The 23,227-nt window shown below is 40.7% G+C and overlaps 2 protein-coding genes across 6 annotated transcripts in view; both read right to left on the bottom strand.

Annotated features, from left to right (window-relative positions):
• Positions 1-8,903: 8,903 nt before the first annotated feature.
• On the bottom strand, positions 8,904-12,041 carry GATAD1 (GATA zinc finger domain containing 1). Its single transcript, XM_054273818.1, has 5 exons — positions 11,792-12,041; positions 11,545-11,670; positions 11,192-11,251; positions 9,918-10,101; positions 8,904-9,189 (listed from the first exon to the last, which is right to left on the bottom strand). Exons 1-5 carry the CDS (start codon positions 12,002-12,004, stop codon positions 8,999-9,001), a joined length of 774 nt encoding a protein of 257 aa, XP_054129793.1. The 5' UTR covers positions 12,005-12,041; the 3' UTR covers positions 8,904-8,998.
• A 4,739-nt stretch (positions 12,042-16,780) lies between these two features.
• The window catches only part of ANKIB1 (ankyrin repeat and IBR domain containing 1), an 89,006-nt gene continuing 82,559 nt past the window's right edge, over positions 16,781-23,227 (bottom strand). For 3 of the 5 annotated variants that reach the window (XM_054273451.1, XM_054273452.1, XM_054273454.1), the window contains exons 18-20: positions 22,013-22,124; positions 20,302-20,435; positions 16,781-19,953 (exon numbers count right to left, since the gene is read on the bottom strand). In XM_054273451.1, the coding sequence (XP_054129426.1) occupies positions 19,201-19,953; positions 20,302-20,435; positions 22,013-22,124 (999 nt within the window). In that variant the 3' untranslated portion in view covers positions 16,781-19,200. The remainder of the gene's footprint in view (positions 19,954-20,301; positions 20,436-22,012; positions 22,125-23,227) is intronic. The other 2 variants (XM_054273456.1, XM_054273455.1) reach the window with 2 other exon arrangements.

Below are 23,227 nucleotides of genomic sequence, written 5' to 3'. Positions count from 1 at the left end.
GGCACTAGAGTCCTAATCCTCTAGGACTGACCCCAGCCCTTCTTCCCATGTTTAGGTGATTGGATCTCTCTGTCCTTCCCCAGCAGCTGCCCAGCACTGCAGGTCCTGCTGGCTGAGCCATTCTTGGTGAGGCCAGTGGGTCTGAAGCAGAACTCTTGCAGTGGGGAGCAGGCAGAGTGCTGGGGTGGCCAGAGACACACGGGGTTGTTCCTCTCTGTCCCTAAGGGATGCAGGGCCCCTCTACCATGGAGCACAAGGAAGAGTTGATCTCTCCTAAGGAGCCATGGTTGGGAGCTACTGCAGAGCCTCCCCAGGGTGCTCCTTCTTCCCTGAGCTGCTGGGGCAGGCAGGCAGGTGGAGAGAGAAATGATTATGAGAAATACTAATTTCATTTCTTAGTTTTCAGTGGATATCTTATCCCAGCTCCCTGCTATGGTGAAATGAATCCCAGAAAAGGCTGTAGGGTGGAATACAGCCTCTTCACAGGCCCTTCTTCGGTGAGATGGAGCTTGGGCCATTCACATACATTAACAGACATTTACAGGGAACAATCAGAAAAACCTGAAATTGCAACCCAAGGGCAAGTGAAGAGACTGCCCTGTGCGGTGCTTTTTGAGACAGCCCATCATTTTCTGCAGAGTGGCAGCAGGGGGGTGTCATAAGATGTGTAGGATTGCACTCATTCTGTGCAGGCACTGTTCTGCTCTGACATTTGTCAACTCTCAGTTTGTCATGCTACGAGTAAATTTGGTTTGCAAATGTTTCCCCTCAAGCACTGCAAGATGTATTTGCCACATAAGTTGTGTAACATTAGTTACCTCTTTGGAAATTCAATCTTTTTGTTCTTGCTGATATTTTTTCTCTGTAGGTGACTGATGAAGAAAGTCACCCTTTCCAGTTAGCAGTTGAAAAATTAAAAGCCACATTATGGAAACTAAAAAGCAGGTATCAATAAGACAGATCTCAGATTTTCATGCTTTCCTTATTATTTTGCAAGCAGCATATGTTCTCAGCATTGAAGTACTTGTACAGTTTCATCTCTGCAGATTTTCAGTCTTGTGACCCAGGTGGGTCCTACTATGGCAACAAGAGCTGATTTTATAATTTGGGCACTGTATCAAAATGCAGAGAAACTCCCTGTACTTTATGAAGGATTGTATTTTATGAAGAACAGTTCTTGTTTTTTAAGACCAAGTTTCTTTCTCTGTAGATTGTAATGAATTCAAGTTGTTGTAAACAAGATACTGTTCTGACCCTGAGAAGAGAGACTATGCTACTGTAACAACCTACTCAGATAATTAAAGAAACATGTGTAATGTGATTTTGTAGAGGTTTTTTCTTAGTTACAGCTAAGAAGAAAATGTCAACAAATGAAAAAATCTAAAATGTAATTTTTCCAGAGTTTAGGAAACTTCATTTGTTCAAGACACTTAGCATGATCAGTGATTCTATGCTGATTGGGACTGCATAACCAGGGACAATATTGCTTGTCACATCCAATTTTTTCCACATTCTTCTCTGTACTTTAAACTGCTTTTCTTCCCAGTGGAAATGTTTGGTTTTGTGAATGTCCACAAAATAGTGCTTGCTAGTATTTCAGGCTAAAATGTTTTCTGATTTTATTGTCTTGATATTCATGATCTGCACACTTGATGGAAAATTATAAATGCACTCACAGCTGTTTGTGAAAGATCCAATAGTGGCAGCACAGGCAAAACATTTCACCTAAGATGTGGTGATGATGGATGGTAGTGATGTTTCAAAACATGAAGCAAGATAGACTTCTTGTGTCCTCTTTCAAGACAGAAAACAAGTTTTAACAACAGAGCATATTGTTACAAGGAAAGTCACTTACAAAGCTCAGTTTCAAGGTCACAAATAAAAATTTGGTATTTTGGATACAGACAAATGTGTGCATAACATTTTTTTTCTTAGCTATATTGAAGTTGTTCTAATTATCTAATTGCTTGATCAGTGTGGTGCCTGTGTTTAGACACAGTCTGTGCCTTTGTCAGACCGTGGGAGCCTGAGCATTCAGACCCTTCCCATTTGATCCTAGCAGAGGGAAGCAGCTGGAATCCCTGCTGTCCCTTTGGCTGTCAGGACAGATCACAGACCAAATTAACTCTTTAGAGATCTCCACATGTTTTTTCAGCTTTCTGGAGCTGAAAATGTTCTCATTAATAATATTATAGACTGGTTCTTTGGGTACATAAAATACCATAAATAGCTGGAGGAACTAGGCTAGAAGAGCAATTGGGAAACTGCCATCCCACAGCAGCTGATTCTGTGAAAAAGAAATAATGCCTCAGTCTCTGTTTTCTGCTCAGGATATGTCAGAGGTCACCTACTCTAAATATGCTCTTAAGCAAGGCGTGCTGTGTTTGAGATGCCATTGTTTTTTAATGTTATCTTTTTTCAGGTATTTTCCTCCTGTAGCTGGAATCAAAGGCAATACACTGAAAGTTCACTGCTTGAGAAGGTCTTGCACACAGTACCTATTAACACTCAAAGACATTGCACATGGCAGGGAAGGTAAATATCAGGTATATCACCTCTCATAGGTGAACTTTTATTTCCTGAAGTTCCTTGGCAGTTATCTTTGCAAATAATGTAATTTGTGGGAATCATGAGTGGATTGAGAATTTGCAGTCCATGAGGTTTTCTAAATATTAAAAATGTTTAGAATGTGGAAACAAAACATGATTATTTAATTTCAAGTTTATCCCAAGCATGAAGTAATACAGCAACATCATGCTGCTACATTTAAAGTCTTCAAAGTTTGTGCTATAGTTGTGCATATTACAATGTATTATGGACTGTATATTTTAATCAGAATACTGAAAATGTTGAATCAGGTGATATTCAAATTTTGCTGAATGCTTTTCACGGGTAAAATGTTTTTCTCTATTCATGAGCTTTGTCTAAGCACATACATCTCTCAAGCATTTGATACACCTTTCTGTATATGCAGGTTGAGTGCTGAGGAGGCATTTAATTTTGACTTTGGGCTCTCTTTCAGATTATTTCTGTGTGCCTATATTCATTGGATAGCATTTTCATACATTAACTATTAAAAAACCCTTTGAGGTCTGTAATGTATATCAATTGACGGCATTGCATGGGGACTTCTTTTGCTTTGTTTTTGATTAAAATATTTGCAGAATTAATTCCCTGTCTGCTCCGCTATTTAGGTTTGGTGAGAGGGAACTAGAACTGCAGAATTAACGGAATGCTGCCATAGAGGCTCCTAGAGTAGGATTGTCTTGCTGTGGATCTCTGTGCTTTCGATAAATATTTTTATCCTGTATTTAGACAGTAAGTTTCCCTCCCCCACCAAGTCATCTTTATTGCAGGCTGAACAGTCCCAGCTCTCACCCTCTCCCTGTATTCCCAGTCTCTCAGTCACTGGTGGGGCCCTTTTCTTGTTCATTATGTCCATGCCTTCTACTGGCCAGCCCAGAGCCTGTGCCCCAGCACTGCATGCGTGTAACAGCAGTGCTGTGCAGAGACACCTGTGGTGTTCAACATATTCATCTGACCTTGACAGGGACTGAACAGTGAAACAGCACCAGCAGCCCCTCTTGAGTAAGCTTTTCAGGCCTGTGAAAAACAAAGGTCGGTAATAAAACCCTACAGAAGACCTTCACAAAACTTGACTGTACTTGGCAGATGAAATGTCTTGTTAAAAAGAAAAAATAATGTGATAGGGTCTAGTGCTTGTTACTCCTCAGTGATGATCCCCCATTAAACACCGGCCTGTTGTTAAAGGCATTTGAATGTTAGAAATGAATAGAGAAGAAACAGAGAGACTTCAGAAAGCATTCTTTCACAAAAATCCCTTGCTGTTCCTTCATGTGTGCTGTCAAATGTTATGTGCTGTTTACATCCCACTGCATCAAAAAGGATAGAGCAGAACTGGGGATGTCAGAAACAAACAGCCTATCACACATGCCACTCCTTTATGGCAGGAACGTGGGTGGGTAAAATTGACAAGAGATTTTCAAAAACAAATTTTACCCAGATCTTGCACTGACTTCTACCATAATATTCTAGAAGAGACATTTTTACTTTTTTCTATCTTTGACCTTTGTGTCAAAAATGTTGCTGGTCACTAAAAGCTGAGGTGGACACTTCTTTCCTGATGGCCTCAATTTAATTCAGGAGCTGCTGGGTTAAGCTTGACTAGAGAGCCCACCAAGGGCTCACATTGCAATATGTGTCCCTGGCACTGTCCCAGTATTTATTCCTTTGCATAGCCTCATACGGATATGTTAAGTTACAACATATCATTTCCACTTATCAATGGAGCAATTAAGCCATACTCAGGCTCTGCAAACTCTGCAGGCATGAAGTGGTTGCTTTTGGTTTGGTTTTGGCCAACAATAAATGCCAAAGCTATTTCCATTTCCTCCACAGTTGCCACCAGCTTCTCATAAAGAGGAGACAAGTCTCTTACCTTGCCTAGCAGGGGTCTGTTACAACATAGTTTGGAAAAAGAGCCCTAAGAATGCTCCAACAAACTCCTTAAGGAGAGGTAACTGGAAAATTTTCTATGTGGATTTCTCACAATTTGGGAAATAGATATATGAGAAGGGCACACAGATTAAAAGGACAGGTTACTCTTTGCTTTAATTCTTAATGACCTGCTGAAATCTAGGCTTAGGAGAGAAAAGGTTCCCAAGTTATGCTTACATAATTCAGATTCACTACCATAAGCAGCCTTACAGTGTCATTTTATACAAAAGTAACCTAATTGGAGAGAAAGGGAACATCAATTGTGTAGGATGCAACATACACTGAGAAGGATTATCAAGGGTTTGACCATCTGAATACAAAACTGAACATTCTTACTGCAGTTCCCTAGGAGAAGATTTCTGTTAAGAGGAAAGGTATTGTGTGTGTTTCAAACCTGGATCAGTTGACAGAGCCAGTTTACAACAGGGTATTTTGTGTGATGGTCTTCAGCAAAGAAGTGCCCATGGACACTGATGGAGTGTAGGAACACAGGTGGAACTACTGAAAGCAACTTTGCCCCTAGACAGCTTCATGAGGAAAGAGGAATACTCCTGCTCTGTTCTCCCTAAATAAAGGAGTTCAAAAGAGGTTGCAGGAGCCCAACTGCCATATGTAAGCAGGTGCCTGGGTTAACTGTTCTGAGTTTAAATGCCCTGCACAGGATAATCTTGATATGTTCTGGTTAAAACAACTTCCTATCAAAACTAGATTCCAGTAATACTTCTGTTTGATTAAACAGACATTGAAGCATTTCATAAAGATGCATGAACCACCTGGAGATGTTGTCCATTAAGTTGTTCTTGTGATTGAAGCTACCAAACCAGAAAAGAAAAATAATCTCACTGAAGCTGTAGGCCAAATTCAAAAATAACAAATCACCAACTAGAAGGGCTGAGTGAAAAAAAAGTAATGTAGTCTTCCTGAAGGTAAGCGTGACTGTGTGGGTGAAAGAGAAACAATTGCCAAATAAAAAATTCTGTTGTCAGTGATCACGAGATTGTGTAGTAGGGAGCACACAAAAAGAACTATTAACAACTGTTAACTTTTGTAAAAGTGTTTCTGCTTGGGCACATAATGCTCATCTTCCATAATTTTGGAGGGATGTAGTCTTCTATCTAACAGATGTACCAATTCTATCTTTGTGAAAATAGAGTAAAATTTTATTTTATCTTCCTAATTCAGTAACTGTAAAGAGCAGTTGAAACTTCAATACTACACCTATTAATATTTTTGTTCCCAGTTCTGTAAGACTATTTAGGGCCTTTATTAATCATAATGCATTATAAACCACCAACCACAATAAATGTATGCTTTGCTTCTTGTATAATATTAAAGTTGAAGGCTGCATTACATGAAAGCAAAGCTATTGGATTGGCTTGGATACCAAGCTGTAGGGGTTTAATCCAGCCTCTGCCAGGATGACTGAGATGATTGTCATGTAACACAGCACAGCAGCAAGAGAGGAACCCCAGCTTCATTTTAGGAGCTCAAGGAGCCACACACTTATTTATCCATTGTGTTTGCATCACATTTTCCCAGAAAGTATTCTGCTCCCAACAAAGCCATTGCCCAAATGGAAACCCTTCTCCAGTAAGTATTGTTTTGGTACAGTGAAGTTCACATGAAAGTTAAGGGCTACTCCTCCCACAGATTTCCTGCAATGTGTGCCTTAGGGCACAGGCCACGTCTATGTAGTACTCAGTATTTTATATTGGCTCTGGGGCTTTTAGCTCTTGGCTGCAAGTTCCATCTTTAGAACTAAAATGCCTTGATGAAAATTACTGTTGGCTGGTCACAACTCTGGAGCTCAACCCAGGGCCATAAATTCAGCAGCAGTGTATCCACTCACAGTCCAGTGATACAAAATGAAACCTACCTACATTTTGGCATGGGGAGTTACCAAGCTGGAAGACAGAAATGGGTGAGCTCAGCTCCCTCAGCTGCAGGGCATCAAAGCCTGTCCCCACAGGATCCTCTGATATCCCTTCTGCTCTTGAGTCCATTTTGCAGGACTTCATTTTGTCCTCCATTTTCTTAATACGAAAGAGATGAAGAATTTTCAGAGACGTTGCCCTTCGAGTTCCCACTCTTCAGCTTGTCCATCCATAAGAAGCTGTCTGGAGAGTTAATCATTTTCCCTGTGTTAGTGGGTGATGTTTTGAACACAAGAAAAACAGGACAGTGCAACCATTCAAATTCCTGTAAATGAAGTATAACACTTTAGTAACAGTCATTGCCTGCAAATCCACTCTTTTGAGACCTTACACTCAGAATTCTTGTTCATCTGAATTATTTTTTAACATTTCCCAGTATAATAAAAACTAAAATAAAAGAAAAAGTGTTTACTAAAGGAAGTTGTTCCATAGCTCTCTGGAAAAAAATGTTGTCTGTTTAGACTGCAGTTAGAAGTATAATACTTGAATTGCCAGCAGCACTGAATTTTAGAAAGATGTATTCTGATGAAAAATGAATTCTCCCTTTTATGTTACAATTTATTGACAAATAAGGCAAATGGCAAAAAGTACTTTTGAGTTCCTACATGGTACACAAAATGAAAAAACCAAAACAATGTAAAGCATAGTTTCCCTCCTTATTCCTGAGGATCTGACAAGGAACACAGCTAAGCTTCATTGGGCTCAAAGACCACCAAGGCCTTTTCCAACCCTGGTAATACAGATAAGGTGAGACAGCCCACAGAAGAGGACAGGTGGATTATGGATTATGCTGAGGCAGCACAGGGACTTTACAGTGATCCCAAGTGAAAACCTTGGGGACTGCAGAGAAAGGAAGGAAAGCATTTGAGTCAAAGTCACTCTGGTTACTGTAAATATAGGATTTGTTATTTTTATTTTCTTGGAATTGTTAGTAAAGAAAGAAGAAGAAAAAAACCCAGAGGAATTGAAAGGAGAGAATGGAGAGAAGGGAGGACACCTTGGGATTAATCACTGCAACACACTGAACACAGGCACACATCTCATCTTTGTAACTGACTGAAGATTAAGATTTAACTCTGCTTTACCAATCTACTGCTAATTTCTGAGCATTCTGAATTATTGACAGTATCCCTTAACTTTAGCATCTACTCCCTTTAGGCTGATTGTTCCTTGTATTTGAAGAGGGCAGAACAGAAGCTGCAGGCCAAAACAAATCTATCTGGTTCCTGCCCTCACAGGTCCCACTGTACTAAAAGTTGTCAATACATGAGACTTTCAGATATGTTACATCTTAAACAAAGCCTTTCATAAAGTTGGAACAGAAGCCTAGTGCAACATTTTCATGCTTTCATGCAGTATCTTAGAGATGGTTTGGGCCTTCTGGGTGCTGGTCACATATGCCCATACACAATTTAAAAAAAACCCCAAAAAAATCAGTACATTTAAATTTAAGGCCACTTACAGCTCTCATCCTTGACAGGCAGCAGGAACCACTAAGCCCTTGGAATTCAGGCCATTACAAGCACATCTCATTGTGTGTGGAGCTGACTGGCTCGTAAAAAGTTTAGGGCAGAAAACTTCATTGGTGTTTTAGTATGTGGCATTTCTCCCATTCTGGTATTTATACATATTCCTAGTTATGCTGAGACTGTCAATACATAAAATTAATTTTTTATTTCCCTTATTGATTTTTTTTTTCATTTTAATTGCCTGACCATTTTTTATTCTTATGATCATTAATTGTGAAGACTGAGAAAACAATTTAAAATCAATTTTATGAGTCCAAGCTAACAGGCAAACAAACATTAACAGTCTGAAACTCAAATCATATGTGATCAGTGTTGGCTTGCTCAGGAAATGCAGATACACTTCTGCAATGAGAATGCCAGGATGGCAGATAACATGAATTTTTGAATTTGCATCCAATTTTCCAGGAATTTTATGCCCTTTTATAAGTAAGTTTAGCAGAAAGCTACACACATAGCCCACATTTCAGATTCAGATTAACAAAATTCCCATAAAAGGTGACTGTTAAGAGTCCCTCTTTGTGGATGAGGTTTTAGTCTGGAGAAATGCAGGTAGATCACTCCTCTCAATGTAACAGAAAACTGTTAACTGCATCGCTGACCATTTTAGTATTTAGGTGAAGGTAGTCCTAAATTATTCAACAAGGAAATAAAACCAGCAGTTACAGTTAACTAAATTAAACAGTCATATAAAATGCAGGATGATTATATCTTTTAAACTCCTCTTCTGGAAAAATAACTCAAAAAGTAAGAATGAATACTAAAGGCAACTTTCAGAAGTCAAAGATGACATGAAACTTGTGGTTTTGTCCCAAGATGAGCAATAATGTCTGAGGAGCAGAGCATGAAAATGATGCATCAACTGGAATGAAAACTTCCACTTCAAAGGTCTGATATATCTAAAATAAATAAATACCATAATCTGTAAAATAAACCAGCACATTTTATAAAACTTCTTGTAAGGGGTTTACAAACTGGAGGATACACACAAAATAACTAGTCCAAAGAATTCCTTAAAAATTATAAATTATTGGCTACAGTTTCTTTAATGGAGATGGCAGGAGTAGGTCCCACATGAGTCCATATATAGCCCTTCTCTGGCCTTGTAGGAACAGTAGGGAAGGGAGATGATCGAGATTTGAAATATTCTGAAGGTGCATGACAAACAAATTCTAAATATTCCATTTTTCTTGGGAGATCTTCTTCTGGTCCTAAAAAAATAAATTCAAAGACAAAACTTAAAGGCATAAAACTAAATATGCTGAATAAAAATATGCCACAACAGCCAACATTCCCTTACAGAATTTGCCTTTGCAATCCATGACTTCCCTAGGAAGGTGGCCTCCTGTATTAGGCAAGAAACCTCTACCTTTAATTTTGCTGGGCTGATCTTTCCCTCCATCCCATTTGAAGCATTCTGATATTTGAGTGAATACTATAGTTAATATATTTAAAATACATTCTATTTGTGTCCTGCCTGTTAGAAGGACTTCTCTGAATTACTAATTTTATCAGTAGCAGAACAGTCTCTGTGCCAGTGCTTGCATGCTATGTATTTTGAATACCCAGTATAAAGATCAAGTAACTCAGGTCACTTTAAAAGAAACAACTTGGATGGTTTATCAAAGTTACTATGGTTTAAACCTATCTATAGAGCAATAATTTAATCTTTAAAGCTGCACAACTGTAATTGTACCCACCAACACTCAGATAATCACAGTACAAGATAATCACACACTGCAATAGTGGTAATCACATTATATACACATGATAAATAAAAAGTGTTATTACAGTAAATGAGATGTTTACAAGATTAGAGTCTAAAATGTGAACGTGCATAAAATACCTTGAGAAGCTAAAATGTTCATTTAAAGAATACAGCTCTGCATTAGCATAGGCACATCCAAGTAGCTGCAGAAAGTGAAGGCTCAGAGATTACCTATGATATAGGATGCTGGGTCAAAACAGTCTTTGGGGCTGGCTTGTGTAGGAATGAGCCAGGTTAGTGCAGCACTCTTTTCACAGTATTGGTCCTGAATAAACCCACGGATCTGAGCGTAGTATGTTCTTCCATCCTGCTCATCAACCACCGAAACAACATCTCCAATTTGGTAGTACACACCCTGGAAGACATACCAATGACACTGAAATCAAACAGCCTGATTTTTGTCAGCTTCACTTCACATCTTAAGTATCAGCAACCACAATTATCCTAATTTATGCCAGTCTTGAAAGGCAGCTTCAATTCAGCCACATGCAAAATAATGGTGGCATAAGAAAGAAAGGTGCTTGTTTTTAAAACAGATAAAAAGAACACAAACAACTCCAAACAAGCCTATTCACAACAACACCGCAAAGTATCAGAGTAGCAACATTCAACATAAGGAGGACAGAAGCTTTGACATAGTTCTCAAGAATTTCTGATAAAAACAGACACACAAGACAATAATTCTTTTCTGAACTGGTCAACAGCAAACAAGAGATTCATCTGGAATGCCAGGCATGAAGCATCAGGTCTCTGGAGAGTATGGAATCTCAGGCCACCACTGACTGTGCAGTCTCCCACTGCCTATCCTGACTTTTTTGGGGAGGGAAAAGGAGGAAAAAACATTCTGTTTGCTTGTACTGCTGGGAAACAAAAGCAAATGTCAGAACTTTAGAACACCAACACCTTGGCATGCTGGTAAAGCTGATCTCAAGCATGAATGTGAGAAGGCTCCCTCTTGCTTCACTGCAAGTGCCAACAGATCTTGTTCCCAGATGTTTGGGACTGTTTGCACCAGCTCTCAAATGGGAGCCAGCTGAGATGTTGGGCTACTGCAAGCCACCCCTCTATGGGAAATATGTTCTGCACCTATGGCAGGAAACATCACACAAATCTAAATAATCATCTCCAGTCACTTGACTGCTACACAGTGCAAGTGAAGTTTAAAAATGCTGACAGCAATAATTACCAAAAAAAAAAGGCACTTTTTCTTGGAAGAAAAGAACATGGAACAATGGCAACTATTTAAACTAGGTAAACTTAAGTAAACTACCTGGCAAGACTTAACAGCAATAACTATGGCAAACCAAAATCCTACACAAGTGTTAGGCAAGGAAGAACAGTTTCTGTGATTATATCTCTAGTGCTTTCACTGTCCACGATAATTCTTGACACTGGAAAAAGAAACAGGATAATCATTTATGCAAATAGATTTGCATAAACCATACCTTATAAAAGATTGATTCTGCTGTAATTATAGTGGACACAGACTCAGGAGCCTTGATGGGCTAAGAAAAGAATACAGAAATTGAAAATTAGGAGCATTAAAACAAATCAACCATAAAGTTCCAGAGATTGTTTTTCTTTTTAGACAACATATAGATACATTATCTTCTAAGAAAACTAGCAAACATTATTAGGTTAAAGCTCAAAGCAACAGAGCTAGCGTTTTCATCTCCAGGATTTTATGTGGAGAAGTGAGTGCTGAACTCCCATGACCGCTCTCTGTTTCCACTCCTCCCGCGGGCTCCGTGTCCGCCCCAGCCCAGCAAAGGCTCCCGGCCCAGCCGCTCCGCCTTACGTTCTTCAGTTTGAAGATGTGCCTCCTGCCCTTGCCCTTGGTGGAAACCTTCTTCTCCGCGGCGGGCGCAGACTTGTACTTGGTGTTCCTGAGCCGCGCCGAGCGCCGGTGGATCTCCTGCTTGCTCTGCAGGGAACAGCACGATGAACACGAAGGGGACGGCCCGAACACGCCGGCCCCGGCCCCGGCCCCGCCCAGCGTCGCCCGGCCCCGGCGGCTGCATCGCCCTCGCCCTCGGCCTCCTCACCTGCTTCCCGCCACCGCCGCCTCCGCCGCCGCTGCCTCCACCGTTGCTGTGCTGGCCGGCGGCCGCCGAGGTGGTGGCGAAGGCGGCGGGGGGCGGCGGCGCCGAGCGGGCCGTGCAGTTGTTGCACAGGATCTCGCCCTGCCCGCCCTTCTTCCACATGGAGGAGGATGTGCTGCGGCACACGCTGCAGGTGGGCTTCAGCCCCAGCGGCATCCTGAGGCCGGCGCGGGGCCCGCGGGCCCGACGGCGAGCGGCGGGAGCGCGGCGCCCACAGCAGCCCCGGCGCCGGCCCCTTCCCGGCGGCGGCGGATGTGGCTGCGGCGGGGCCGGGAGCGGCGGGGCCGGGCCTGCCCTCTGCTGGCGGCGGCCGGGCCGCGGCCCGGGACAAACGGAGCCCGGCCGGCTCCGGGCTGCTCTCGCCTCGGGCCGAGCCGTGGCACAGAGAGCGGGGCCCCGTCGGTCCCGGTGAGGGACGGAGGCCCCATGGTGCAGCTGGGGCTGCTCAGCCCGGGGAAGGGCGCGTGGAGACCTCGCAGCACCTTTCGGTGTCTGAAGGGAACCTACAGGGAAGCCTGAGGGACTCTGTCAGGAACAGCAGTGACAGAACAGGACGGGGAGAATGGGTACAAACTGAAAGACGGAGCATTTATATTAGATGTTAGGAAGAAGTTCTCTACTGTGAATGTGGTGAAATACTGAAACTGGTTGCCCAGGGAGGCTGTGGATGCCTCAAACCTGGCAGTGTTCAAAACTGTGCTGGATGAGACCTGGTCTAGCGAGAGCTGTCCCTGCTTATGGCAGGGGGGCTGGGGCTAGATGATCTTTAAGGCAGCTTCCAACCCATAGCATTCTGTGATTCTGTGCAGAAGCTGTCTCTGGTGCTGTTCCTGTTTGCAGGGGATGCCTGGTTGTCACAGACATATTTTATGAAAAATCCTTTCGTTAGGATTTTTTCTCCTGAGAAGCTGAGAAGCCTCAGAGGAAAAGAAAAACAATAATTGTCTACTGCTGTGGAATGCAACAGGGGCATCTTTGATTGGTCTCGTGTGGTTGTTTTTAATGCCAATCACAGCCCAGCTGTCTCGGACTCTGGTCAGTCACAAGATTTTATAATCATTCTGTTCCTTTCTATTGCTTGCTAGCCTTCTGATTAAATCCTTTCTTCTATTCTTTTAGTATAGTTTTAATGTATAATTTTCTTTTAATATAATATATATAATAAAATAATAAATCAGCCTTCTGAAACATGGAGTCAAGATTCTCATCTCTTCTCTCGTCCTGGGACCCCTGCGAACACCACCACACCAGGTGCTGTCATTCAGGCATTTACAGCTGTCACTCTTCTGGCTCAGCAGAAAATCAGGGGACAAGAGATGGATTGCAATGATTGTCCTGATTCAGGAGAAAGTGTTGGTGGATATTAGCATCAACATATGCCAGTTTTGGCTTTCATTTAGATTAAGTATTTGGCAAAAATCCTCTGCTTTGGAGGTGGTGAGGCACTGGAACAGGCTGCCCAGAGAAGTTGTGGATGCCCCATCCCTGGAAGTGTTCAAGGTCAGGTTGAGTGGGGCCCTGATCTAATGGAAGGTGACCCTGCCCATGGCATGGGTGGTTAGAGCTAGAAGATATTAAAGGTCCCCTTAAACACAAGCCACTCTATGATTCTCTGCCCCTCTTGCATGAAGCCTCAGTCATGTATCAAGTAATTCAAAAGGCCAGGGAATGAACTTGCACCTTTTGTGAGGCTTTGAGAGCCAGATGTAGGAACCATGGATCTAAAAGAGGTTCCTCACCTGCTGCCACTCACATGGCCCTGGGACGTCCCTTGGAGATGTTTTTCTGGTTGGATGTTAGGAAAAAAAATGCTCAGTCATGCATGAGGATTTGCAGTCTCTTAGTTCCCATATTCAGTTTCTGTCCTTAGGGTTTATTTAAAGCTTCTTTGGTGCAGATGAAATTGATTTTTGTCTTGTCCTCAGTGGACACAAATTTGCAGGGATCTATTAATAGATGCTCTCCCCATGCAGTGTGCTATGGATGCAGGGTGTGCCTGGGTTGCTACTGGCTCATGCACAGCCATGTTTCACCTCTTGCATGCCTCTTTCACACCAAATTTGACTTTCTTGTCTCAGGTGCCAAATTTATTCCTCAATTTTGATTTAAGTCCTCATTTACCCTCATCTCTTTTCAAGCTGTTTCTGTTTATACTTACTGGGTGCACGTTTTTTTTTGTTTTGTTTCTTTAATGCATCTCTCTATAGTTGTATTTTGCAGGTCAGTGGTCTCTCAGAGGCCTTAAGCTTTTTCCATCACTTTTTTTTTGCAGCTTCTGCTGCTTTTGTTCCCAAGCACCGACCTCAGCAGTCCTGCAGTGCTGGGCCCCTCTCACTGCCATCATGTTGGCATGGCTTCACTAGTCTGTGTAGAAACAGGCTAGAAATGAGTGACAGTGTCCATTTCTGTCCAGGTAAGTACCTAATACTTTGTGAAGGTTTTTATTTTGTGAATTTTTGTAAGATTTATTGTTAATGGATAGCAATTAAAAATTGCAATAGTTATTCTTTTCAAAACCAGTTCTACCATCTTCCTGGTTTCTAACCCCTTGGTCTTTCTGAAACCATGTGCAGGGTCTTTTCTGTCACACATATAGGATGTGTGTGGTTTACATATATGTATATACTCTTAATTAAATATGCTACTGTATATTGTTGATAACTTACCCACTGTGATTATTCTTTCTGCTTTTAAATAATAACTTTAATTAAAAAACCCCAAATAAATAAAGCTTAAGCTTTAAGAAACCTCATCTGAGGTGGTAGTTTGGGATAATTAAAAAATGGTTTAGACAACCATTTTTATGTTGTCAGAAAGTTTTAGTTAAGTATTTCTTGACAAGTGTGGTTCTGTCATTTCAATGGAACCACAGTAAAACACCTTGAGATTAGTGTTCCTGGTATGATTGCTCTGCTGGCCTTGTGTAAGAGCAGAGAGAGGCAGGGATTGCTGTCAGTGCAGTCTGACCACCCCTGCCTCACCTGGAAGGTGACACAAAGAACAGTGATTATGATGTTTTGTCAGAAATTACACCTAGCATGTCTTTTATCTTGGCAACAGCTGAAATGTTCTGAGAGTTGCTGAATACCTGGTAGCTATGGGTAGAAGCAGAGGTGGGGCTCAGGAGTTTAAGTACCCTCTCTCCAGAGGACCTCAAGCCTTAAAATGTCAGTCCCAAATTTTGAGCAGCCTCTTCAGTTTCCTGATTCTCCTTAACAGAACAAGCCTCTCCTTGGAGCTGGAGTGGGCTGACTCAGTCTGAGGCCTGGCTGGATGTGCCTGATGCAGCTGAGGCATTTTGTGCTGTGTAAGCTCAGCTAAAGTTGCAGAGTAAATGTTTTCTTCCAATTAATGTGTATTTCCAGTTTATTTTATTTTTACCCCAAAAAGAGAAAGGGCTGCCCTTGGGACTGACCAGAGCCCATCCCTGCTCTGTGAAACTTCCAATGTAGACTCCACAAAGAAGTGGAGGAAATAAAATGTTGGCTCCACCTGTGGAGGGGGACTGTGTTAGACACACTGGCTGTCAGTGCAGAACTGTTTCTCATCAGGAGCTCTCAGTGAGAGTGGCTTTTATTGAAAGTGATGCAAATCTGCACACACTGCTCATTTCCTGCTTCGGCAGTTGAATTGTTCTGCAGTGGATTTAATTGCATTGCTTCCTCCTAGCTTCTTACTGCTACCCTGCAGTCAGCTGGCTCACAGCTGAAGAATCCTTTATTCCTACTATGTGTGTGTCACTGTTCCACAGTCAGCTGCAGAGGATGCACATGTGCTGCTCCTCCAGAAATATTTGTGTTGTAAATGCATGAAATTGGGTATAAATCTGATGGACTGGTGCACTCTGCATTTCCACATGGTTCTGTTCTAAGATTCTGTACTTAACAGCTCTCTTGTGAGAAAAGCAGCCTGTATTCCCTTAATTCCCAGAGCCACAACTGATGCTGTTCTTCAGATGTGTTGCACAGTTCTTACTTGCATAAGTAACATGCATCTGTCTTTGCAGCTTTTGGGTCTTAATTACTCATTAGAGCTTGTAATAGAGCCAGGAATTCACCCTGCATTTTGTGAGGTCTTTGGTTTTTGGGCCTCATGAGGGACATGGGTAGGTAAGCAATGGCAGAGATTACATAAAATAACCATGAGCACTTGGTTCTTTCAAGGCACGTTAAAGCTGTTTCTTGAGCCAGACAAGCTGTCTCTAGAGCTTGTAAACAAACTGGCTATCTTTGTGTCCATGTTTTGGCTTCCCTTGTCACCACCCTCCCTGAGTATTCCAGCGTTCCAGCGGGATGCCTTCTGTGAGGGCGCTGAGGCACTGGCACAGGTTGCCCAGAGAAGCTGGGAATGCTTCCCCACTGGAAGTGTTCAAGGCTGGGTGGGATGGAGCTCTGAGCAGCCTGGTCTAATGAAAGGTGTCCCTGTGCATGGAAGGGGGATTGGAACAACATGGTCTTCAAGGTCCCTTCCAACCCAAACCAGAGTGTGGTTCCATGATCTTGGCATGCTTGGTGGAGGAGGTTGATGACATTACTGTAACACTGAACAAAATAGTTTAGTGCTATTAATGTAACAGAGGCACTCTGAATTTCCAGGTAACAATGGAGAGTGGATATTAAGTGGCAGTTAAGTAACACTGCTTAACAGAATCTCACAAAAATTAGCCCCCTCTGTTTAGCACCACTACCTAGTGACAAGGCATTACTCTACAAACAACAAGTGCACAATATGGCTGCAGCAAGTAACACAAATTCTATTTTAGATTTTTTTCAAAGCTTAATGATGGTGCTTTATATTTACAAATCAAATCATTCAGCTTACTATATGCTGTCCAACTAATCTGGCACAGTACTGAACATACCCTAAAAATGTCTGTCAGCAGTCTCAAGGACCTGCTACAGTAAGTCTAAGATGTAATGAGACAGAACGGAATTAGTTTAAGTAATAAATGTTTAATCAAAGAATTTTACATATTATTAACAGCATTCATTTGGCCAAACATCTACATGGTTGTAGGATCCTACCTGTATATAAAGTGGGAATGTATCAAGTATAGACTATGAAAGTGCAAATAACAATTCAAGGTTAGAGTAATTTTTTTACATTATAAAATTAACAGGTTTACAAAATAGTCTTGCCAAACTTTTATTTTTGAATTGTAAAGTCAATGACTATGGTGTTAAAATAAGTACCAAGAAAATACAAATTTAATAGTCTAATTTCATGCTCATAAGAGTAACACGGAAACAATGGATATACTGCACAACCTAACCAAATTACATAAAACCAGAACCCACAAACTTCACTATCTTCACAGAGAGCACTCTTACATATCTTACTGCAACTTTGCAAGACATCTCAATGCAATACACAATCTTTTTGTGAGAATCTTTCTATTCAGAAATTACCATTCAAGGAAGCTATGTGAGTTGAACAACTTTCAGACCAATTCATGATGACAGTTCATGAAGGACCGTTTCAGTTGAAGGACTTTATACCTACAGGTATTTTTCAAAGGCTCAATATTATGTCAGGAGTAGGGTGGCTAGAGGAAAAGTTGGAAAATTATTTAGACTATTCTAATTCATTCTCTCTAAAGATGCTTGAAAATGGACAAGGTTTTTATGGGGTAAGGGTAAAATATTCTTATTTCATTTTTTACTAATACGAACCTTGTAACTGCAAGGTTCCAAAGCTGGATTTGCATGAATTAGTTACCAAAACACTCACTTGAACTCACAGTAATCAATACATAAACTTTGCTATCATGACACTTGCCTATACACACTCAGTAGTAATAAACTTTTATATCATATCAACAAATCTCTGGTAACAGTTAAGCAAAACTTAAAATGGAGTGTATGTAATTTGCTCATGTTATGAAAAGTTTTGATTATATGTAATTAAAACAGCCATTTGAACAACTTATTCTAGTTGTAATTACATACTGTACCATTGTATCTCACTAACTGTAGACTGATGCTTTTAAGCAAATCTAAAACCAGTATTTTTGTTTTTCACGGTACAACAACTAGGAAAAGGTTTTTTTGTGGTTTTTTAAATTTTACTTTTTTTCTTACACTAAACAGTAATCACACAGCAAATGAATATTGTGCAATTGAACAAATACCTAGTAGTGTTTTGTATATGCAAAAACACTGACTGAACGTTTAGTTATTTACTGTAAAGGCAAGGCCATGGGTGGTTTTATGGAGGTCTTTGCAATTAATAGCATAGTTACTCCAGAACAAACACTGAATTTGAATTACTTGTTTAACTGTGGCAACTATCCAGTTGGGTTAGGCAAAGGCACCGTAACATGTTGAGCAGGATGTGTTATTTTTTAATTGTGGGACTGACTAATATATGAAAATTCTGTATTCCTATATTTTTATAAAATGTTATCATTAAAAGTAATTGCACTATTAGTGCATAAAATGCTTTGTAGAATTATGAAAACAAAGAACTATGATTGCACTTCCATTAAAGTGTCTCTTAAAATACAGCATAGCTGTTGCTAACTCACTGTATTTTAATATTTAAAATAACTGTTTAACAGCAGCATTAGGTTTTATTAACTTAAGATACAGGCTACATTTAATTAAATGCAGTCACCATGGCAACATATGCCAGTTAAATTTGGAGACGCAATGCTACCCAGTGGTTTCTTCCATTGCTAAGAATTGTGGGATTAGTTGGATAGGGTAACACTGCACTGTTTCATTAGGCTACTGCCAGTTAACTTTTCACAGTTTGGCACATTTGGACTGTAAATAGACATGAAAAAATCTTTGATTTTAAAGGGAAAGAATATCCCCTAAAACTTTTTCCTGGAGCAGTACTACAGAGAAGCATTAAATACCTCCGTTCACACTGCTAACAAAAATGAAAAATGACTAAGGAAAAGTTATGGAAAACAAAACCAAAATGCAAATGAAGTGCTAGATGTTATTTTGGTGAAATTATGAGTTCTAAAAAAAGGAAAAAACTGTTTCTTAGGAAAACCAAACAAAATAATCAGTGTAAGCCTTTAATCCATACTTTCAAGTTAAGGATCATCAACCTAAGGCTAAACAGATGCTGCATTGTATTAGGAATGTGGAATACAACCTACTTATTCCTTTCTCTTGAGAGCAAAAAGGCAAATACTACCTAATTAAATGCAAAGGATATTCCTTGAAAGGTTCACATCATTATGAAGAACTGCAATTCAAGAGAACTCCTAAATATCCGTTGTTACATCAGTGGTTACAACTGAGCTGCAATTATGTGGATCAAAGCCTCCATAATGCTTACTCCACATACTGTACCATCTGTCACTCCCATTCTTTTACTCCAGATTTAGTTTTTATTCATACCAGATGCACGTGTTCAGTCCATTCACTTGAGGTTTGAGGAGTCTGACTTGAACTATCTCCTGAATTATCTAGGGTGCTGGTTACCTCCCTGTTATTATCACCAATTTGTGATACTGTTTCTCTTGGAATAATGTTTTCTTCAGAAGTGCTTTCCTCTGTTTGGGCTCCTCTGCCTTCATTTTTGAGTGCATCCTCAAACAGTGCATGCTCTTCCTGAGGCTCCAGCCCTGTGTCTGTAAGATTTGGTTGCCCTGCTGACCCATCTTCAGTGCTGGGCTGCTGTGACTCCTCATCTGTTTCTGTACTTGTTGAGGGGATCAGGGCAATACTCTGTGGGTTCATGTCATGAAACCAGGCCATAATATTTCCAAGCAGATTTTCATTGGTATTGGGATCTTGACTGCTGGAATCAGCATCGCTTGAAGTTGAGTATAATCCACTTCTTGTCTCACTGCAGGGGTGGGAGTGAAGACGATCGGCTGAGAAGGGATCATTGCCTGCACCCAGCCTCATCAGACTGTCACCAAGTTCTAGCAGCTCAGAGCTGCTCAAAGCACCCCTTGGGTTGTCTATACTGATGGGAGCAGAGTCCAGTCTTGTAGGCAAAGAGGTACCTATTGCTCCTAAAGATGCCTCATTATTTAGAAAGTCTCTAGTTTCTTCATCTACGGCCAAGCCAGATTCTTGTAATGACAGCTGAATAGCTAGCAGGATGTTTGGGTCATCTTCATCCAGAGAACTCAGAGCCTGTGGAAATACATAAGGATGCTCTCAGAATAAAACTTGCATCTTGTTACATATTTTGGATGAAAAGCAATTTTGTCTCAAATCTGAAATTCATTCATTATTCCTACATGTCCTTTACCAGAATAAATTTTTATCAACAGTGCTGACAACACAATTTAAAAAGTAACTATTGTTATGTCAGTGATTGTTTAGCAATTCTTACCATTGTGAACGTATAATTTATTGTCCTAGATTCTCCCTTTCTCCTTGAAGAATTAAGAAAATTTGCAGAGACACAATGACACAGACAGGCAGAGCAGAGGAGAGCAAGCAAAGCAGAGAGAATGGAAAAGAGATTAGGGGAGATACCTGAAGAGAATCCTGGTTTTCAGAGCGACTGACAGGGGTATAGTCATGAAGCGAAGAGCTGTGCAGAATACCCATAGAAGCTGAACTCACCATGGAGGTGCCATGTCTTCTACTGCTGCCACCTTCCTGAGTGTCTGTTTGGGCAACCAAAACAAAAGTGGTTGAAGAACCGGTGAGGAAGCCTCCTCTGCTATGATTTACTGACAGAATCTCTTACTTCCTTTTGGATTCCAGTTGTGTAATTTTACTCCTTTATTCACTCTGAATGAAAGAATCCAAACCACTCCGTCCCATCAGCTCTTACACAGTGGTGAAACACCAATCCCACTGTTCTAGGAGTGACTGCCTGGCTCATTTATCCTTTCTGCCTTCAATACTCTTCTCTATGAAAGCATGGGCTATGCCATTGGGAGCCTGGGCAGAAGGGGCAAAGTGCTTCTAAGGCACGTACATGATTTATGGAAAAGCCTGAAAATTACTGCCTGTGGACACAAATATACAGGATGCACTTACAGGTGGATTGCAAATCACATTTGCCCAATTCTCTGTTCAAAGACAAAACCTCAGCTATAATGTTAACATTATAATAATCTTTACTGTAACACTGCAGCACAATTAAGAGTAGAGTTGTTAGGGAATACTTCAGCAATTACTGACATTGCTGTTTTCTTAAAAGCCACAAAAAATAGAAGATGGTGCTTCCAGAAAAAACTGCTCTGTAATAGAAATAAATGTAGATCTCTTGACTTTGGAAAATGGAATTTTCCACTCCAAAACTCAAAATGTGATAGACTGAAATAAAATAATCTCTCGCATGTTTTAAAAGTGTGCACTTAGCCATCACTACTATATCCAAGTGTTCAGTCAAAATCTAGTCCTTCAGCTAACAAAATAGTTTTGCATTTTATTTGTAATAGGGAAGAACCAAAGTTCACCAAAATTTTGATTACTTTTTCTAAAATAAAGGATGCATGTGATCCTTTCTCCTCAATAAAGGATCTCTCCTCTTGGTTTTAAAGAACAAGGTAAGTGTTAAGTTCCTGAGACACAGCAATGAGAGTTTGTGCAGCATGGCTGAGAGACTGAGCACACAGACTGGCAGCTCTGCAGAAACAGTGCCACAGTATGAGTTGGGTTCAAGCTACTTCTGGACCTGTGCTAAGGTTCTGGCAGAACTCAGCCAGCCCAGACAGCCAAGTCACAGAGAGACCTTAAAGGACTGCACTACCAGCCCTCAGAAGAGCAGCACTCTGCAAGTCACAGTCAGGCCAATTTCTTTCCTGGCTGCATTTGCCAATACAGCTTCTGGGCAGAGTTTTGGAATCCAAGCTTAGGACGCTCTTCCACAGGCCTGTAGCCTCTACATTCTAGGCACAACTGGTTCTTTTCATTGGTATAGAGGACTTGTGTATGAATGAATGACCTTCAGAATTTCTTCAGAAAAGCAAACCTGTGCTGGACAGCTGAGAAGTTGTTAGTGGGAAGATCAATGAATTTCTCTTTTAGAACAGCAGCAGCCACAGTGAAGTCAACAACACTTCTAAGATCACATAAAAAAAACTGCAGAGACAAGCCTTTATGTTGTACCCTGGAAAATACAGCAATGTATTTGAAACTTCTTTAAAGTGTATCCACAGAAGAACAAGCCCTGTGGTCACTACCAGTGATTTCTGAAGCAGGAAGAGCAAGGAGCCAGCCCAGAGGGCCGTACCTAAGGTACTCTCACTGGGGTCCTCGGGGTCGGGAGTGTTACTCAGCAGACTGTGCATGTCCCCGCGCCGGCGCTGCCTGTGCCTCCTCCGATACTGAAATTCAGCATATTCCTGCATAAACCAAAGGTTACAAAACACAGGGCAGCATGCAGCACTATTTTTCTGAGTAACAAGCAGCACATTTTTATAAAAAATGTGTGATTTTATATGCTTATTATAAAATCACCCGCTTTCAGAAAAATGAATTGCAAGTTGTATCATGCGACGCGTAACATAAATAACAAAAAAATCCAAGGTAGTCCTAGATCTATAAAACAACGAATTAGCAAAAAAAAAAAAACAACAACTTAGATGTACTACCAACATTTTAATACTTGCAATCTCCTTTTTTACCAATTCCAGGAACACATTTCTTGTTTAAATCTCTGATGCCAACCTTTATATATGCACCTATTGACACACTTTTTAATAAATGCATACTCATTGATTTTAGAACATAAAAACAATTGATGTGAATTAGACCAATAGATTATCTCAGAATCTCTGCTGCCAGCAATTGGCAGTAGAAAAGAACCTTGAAAAGACAACAGAAAGCTGTTAGACATACACTGGAACTTGATATATTTCTCTGAGCCTCCAGGACACTATGGCTCCAAACGTCTTAAGCCACATCTGACACTCTTCCACTGATCAGTCTATGATGGATTTTTATTCCATGGATTTTTTTATTTTTACTACAAATCTCCTCTACTTTTGCTTAACTTGAGCTGCTAATGAGCCATACCATATGGATCTGAACTCCCACAGCCTGTATTTTCTCATACTGTGTGTGCTTAGACATTTCATATAGCATTTACATTTATGAAAAAGACTGTTGACCACATCAAGCTAACGTCCCAAGGGCTAATTATCTTAATACTTGGATCAATTTGCATCTTTATCTTTCCTATTATGAAGGAACTAGTTCTATGCTTGAAAGGAAATTTCCAGGTATCTTTTCTGGTATGTCCAGCTGACACTGGACCTGCGTAGGCAGCACTTTGTGTAATTTCAGTTATTCCTACACACAAGGCAATAAAACTGTGCACACAGGTACTTGCTCTCCTCTTCAAAAGAATATTGTTCTTTATTTCTGTGAGCTCCAAGTTGGGAAATCTGTAATCCAAAGTACTCATTTGGCCAAATGAATTGGTTAAGATAACAGTACCATTAGT

Source organism: Melozone crissalis, unplaced genomic scaffold (genome assembly GCF_028551555.1).
Source record: "Melozone crissalis strain CALT ecotype California unplaced genomic scaffold, PUWL_Pcris_2 ptg000016l_1, whole genome shotgun sequence".
NCBI lineage: Eukaryota > Metazoa > Chordata > Aves > Passeriformes > Passerellidae > Melozone > Melozone crissalis.
Note: the sequence above shows the minus strand (reverse complement) of the source record. Positions and strands in the feature narration are given on the sequence as shown.

Coding starts and splice junctions, on each gene's coding strand:
- GATAD1 (XM_054273818.1), bottom strand. CDS start 12,004: ATGCCGCTGGGGCTGAAGCCCACCTGCAGCGTGTGCCGCAGCACATCC. Junction 11,252..11,544: donor ACATCTTCAAACTGAAGAAC/GTAAGGCGGAGC, acceptor TTCTTTTCTTAG/CCCATCAAGGCTCCTGAGTC. Junction 10,102..11,191: donor CAGAATCAATCTTTTATAAG/GTATGGTTTATG, acceptor TATGTCTTCCAG/GGTGTGTACTACCAAATTGG.